The sequence below is a fragment of the Engraulis encrasicolus genome, chromosome 16 (assembly GCF_034702125.1).
Source record: "Engraulis encrasicolus isolate BLACKSEA-1 chromosome 16, IST_EnEncr_1.0, whole genome shotgun sequence".
Classification (NCBI taxonomy): domain Eukaryota; kingdom Metazoa; phylum Chordata; class Actinopteri; order Clupeiformes; family Engraulidae; genus Engraulis; species Engraulis encrasicolus.
Window position 1 is genome coordinate 5,935,333 of NC_085872.1, and position 4,188 is coordinate 5,939,520.

General features: G+C 38.4%; 1 protein-coding gene across 1 annotated transcript in view; it reads left to right on the forward strand.

Annotated features, from left to right (window-relative positions):
• The window catches only part of gucy1a1 (guanylate cyclase 1 soluble subunit alpha 1), a 7,639-nt gene extending 4,034 nt beyond the window's left edge, over positions 1-3,605 (forward strand). The window contains exons 6-8 of the mRNA XM_063218384.1: positions 1,173-1,316; positions 2,636-2,790; positions 3,091-3,605. Of these exons, the coding sequence (XP_063074454.1) occupies positions 1,173-1,316; positions 2,636-2,790; positions 3,091-3,277 (486 nt within the window). The 3' untranslated portion in view covers positions 3,278-3,605. The remainder of the gene's footprint in view (positions 1-1,172; positions 1,317-2,635; positions 2,791-3,090) is intronic.
• The last annotated feature ends 583 nt before the right edge of the window (positions 3,606-4,188 follow it).

A 4,188-nucleotide genomic window follows, 5' to 3' on the forward strand; every position in this document is an offset into this window, starting at 1 on the left:
TCCACCACTTTTGACTTTGGCATTTTATTATTGGAAATGACTGCTCAGAAGTCCTATCATCAATGTGTGAATTCTTGCATTTCAAATATTTTGAGAAAATACTTTATAAACCTAGCCTATATAAAATGCATTTTGCAATGCAAGGCAATGGAATGTCCAATACAAAAATGTCAATTTCCCAAAGTGTTCCCAAATGGATCTACATCATCTTCCAACAAAGCTCTTATGTACACTATTGTACACTATATGTACACTATTATTGCCAGTGATTTTTACAGATACCCTGTAAGCGTTTTTTGATATCAGTGAAAAATTAAATACACAATGAAAAGAAAACCTTTTAATCTTTTCTTGGACACATACAGTGTCCATACAAATCTACTGCTACTTGGAAAAATGCACGTCTCTAAATGAGTCTCTGCTAGTTAAAATTCAAAATGAACTGTTAAGTCTGTCCCAGCAGGTGGCAACTCCCCCAGTAATGACTAACTCTAATAAACATGGGAATAACAGAATTTGAGTTCACAAAGAAGGGGCAAAGCACTGCTCCAGAAACCACAAGTGTCAAAAACGATGAAGTCTCCTTCCTTTCCTTTTCTTGGCCCTTGTATTAAAAGCTTAGAAGGCTATCTGTCTTTTTCTGTGGATTTTGAGGAAACGCTGCTTGTGTTCTGCCAGGAGGCCGGCTAATGTAATCACCATGTCTCCTAAGTGAAACATCCCAAACACATGAGAGACGAGGGCTCTTGTAAAGCATGGTGAAGTCAGAGTTTAGTTTAGGACCCTGCTTTGTGTACATTCTCGAGGACGTCTCCAGCCTAAAATAGATCTCACTTCATCTTAACCAGACAACTGTCAGGTGTTCTTCTTAACCCAATGGAAAGTAAATGCATCTATGATAAGTGCAAGAGAAAGGTAGCCAGTATTGCAAATCTTGGCATACTTTTACAGCTCAAGGCTTTTTTGATAACTGTCACTCTACATTAGCACCTGATCTAGCCAGAAAAAAATATTGACTGTGAAAACACTATTCCCCCATCAGTGCATTGGATCAATTATGGAATAGAGGATAGCGAATGGATGAGTGCAAAAGTGTACATGGGGAACTCAGGATGAGGAGCAGGAGGATACGCTCTTCATGGCTGTGCTACGTCTTTTCTGTTTTTCTGTAGGTGGAGACCATAGGAGATGCCTACTGTGTGGCCGGGGGTTTACATAAGGAGAGCGAGACCCACGCTGTCCAGATTGCTCTCATGGCCTTAAAAATGATGGAACTATCAGATGAGGTCACGACCCCCACAGGAGACGTCATTAGGGTCAGTACATCTCACTGCCTGGGTCCATCTTGCAGTCCTTATATCTATGATTTTTTTGTTATCTCCCAAGAGAATGTCTCTGCTTATATCACACAACCTGGATGAGTAGCCTCGGAGCAAAAAGAGTTTGGCTTTTAAATAGGAGGTACAGTGTACAACAATAATGAGTTCACACACCTTTTGAAAAGTACGTAACACAATATTTCAGTAAACACAAGATATCTCCGCAATATGAACTAAGTTTAATGCAATATCTGCTGAACTTACAACATAAATGTAAGAGTTAAATAATATGACTTATATAACATTTTTTCAGTTTTGGTTAAATTAGGATGGTGCAAAAATGAGGAAATGATACATCAGTAAAGTATGACACCTGATCTGATTTAAATAGGCAGTTTTGAAGAGACAAATTGGGCATGAGTCTGGAGTGTACCATGCACCACCATGATTTCATAAAATTGGAAAATAATATGTCATGTAAGTTATTTTCAAAAGGGTTGTAGTCATTATTGCTGTGCACTGTACCTGTAGCAACAGTGCAAGCTTTAGTCCAGGTGTGTGCGGTATCAATGACTCAGACTGGTTGTGACGGTGGGCGAATGTGAATGTAATGTTTACAGCATTACAGTGTGTATCATCCAGTCCTGTGGCAGGCTCATGTTACCTAAAGTGCACCATAAGGACCTCCAGCTGGTGGCATTTAAAATTCCCTTTAACAGTGTGGTCATCGTGGTCAAGAGAGCCCAGACTAAATGATTGGCTTTGTAACGAGATACACAACAGACTCCTCTGAAATGCTACGATTCCAAACTTGGCAGGAACAACAGGGTCTGAAATGAACAGGCTGTTGTTACTGATATGAGGTTGAGAAAGGAAAATTGAGTAATGATATCATCCCTAATATATAATGAATAAATATTGTCACATTAGTCATTTTTCTCACTGTGATATCAGATGGCTTGGAATAACGGGAAAAACTGAAATGTGTTTTGGTAAGAGTTAATACGATTTATTAAGAATATTTCTGGAAGTATGTGCTCCTTGGCCAAATTGCTCAAGGCAGATATGGTGTAAGCTTGGGAAAGTTCTTATTTTTATCTTTTTACCATAAAAAGTCAAATGTGCAAATAATGGAAAACAGCTCAAGAGCAACACAAATATGGTCTATGCCGAAAATTGTTCAACTGATTGCAGAATTTGTATCTGTTCTTGTCTATATCATACATTATTTATACTTAATTCTGTGCAATAGTTAACACAAATAGTTAACACGTGAGTAAAGATCTGAGCAGTGTTTCATTTCTTTCCCTCATCAGATGCGCATTGGCATTCATTCAGGATCTGTTCTGGCTGGTGTGGTTGGTGTGAGAATGCCTCGCTACTGCTTGTTTGGTAACAACGTGACTCTTGCAAACAAATTTGAGTCCTGTAGCCAGCCACGAAGAATAAATGTCAGCCCAACCTCGTACAGGTGAGGTTTAGTTATAAACACAGTCCCTTAAAAGCATGCTAACATGCAGACTTGCAAAAAATATATCAATGATTAATGTGTTTTTAAGTGCTCGTGGAGTTTTATTTATATAAAGTTTGTGCATATGTTTCTTACCTCTTGTTATACTCTTATTATGTTGTTATAATCTTATCTCCGTACTCCGTACTGTTTTGGATGTACAGTTTTCAGGGAATTCTTTATTGATTTAATATTCTTCTATGGACTGTACTTACATCAGAGACAAGAGGTCTATATAGAATATGTCCTCATCCTCTGCAGGTTGTTGAAAGATCGTCCAGAGTTTACCTTCATACCACGGAGCAGAGAGGAGCTTCCGCCCGACTTCCCCTCTGAGATCCCTGGTGTTTGTTACTTCCTTGAGGCGGTTGATCAAAGGAGCAGCAGTGACTCCAACACAGATGGGCTGCTGGCTGGCCATTCAAGTGCTACGCCTAAACACACATAAATATCATTGGGACTGTGAACACGCAGAACACTGTGCCGACACCAGAAATTCTGTATTTGCCATTCGCTGTACATCCCATTGATGCACACATAGCAGCCATTTCAGCAATAGGACTACCTAAGATTGTCAAAAAACAACTTGCTCTATTTTCACAGTGCACTATTTAATTTGCTTTGTAAGTAAATATACAGTAATACTTGTAGACACTTCTTTTTATAGCACACAATTGATAGAGAGCTATACTACAGTTGCAATTTCACATCTTAGATCATAATCGATGTGCAGGTGTTGTACAATAACATCATTTATGATTTCAATGCTTTTGTATTTTAACTGATAAATGACTATAAATAAATATATGACTACACGTATGGTCTTTCTTTTTACACACAGTGTGCACCTACAGGTTTAATGATCAAGAACTTAGATGAGGTGACATCAATTTAAATAAAAGGCCAAAGCTATGAAGCTTGCAGAAACAGGATGAGAGATTATACACAATTATAATGATGATGATGATGATGATGCAACAAATGATTTATTAAGAGATAATCATGGCTGCCACCATGAAATTCAAAACAATCTATAATGTAATTGCATGGCAATTCGAAAATGCCAATGCACTGCCTTCTTTCATGGGTTGAACATCTTTTGAGAATTGCAGTTTTAAGTTTTTTAAAATTTGTAGTTCACCTGATGCCAATAACGCTTAAGTGCGTAATTTCTGATCGTAACCTCCAGTATCCACGAGGCTTAAGTTCATTAATTCCGTTATTTTATGGTGTGATGTTGACATAGGCATAATTCAATTTTCTGTGGGTGTTTTTGCTAGTTTGGCAAGGCCCCGCAGTACACCTTGAAAGTCCTGAAGCCCTGAAGAAGGCCATAAGGGCCGAAACGCGTAGGCATTG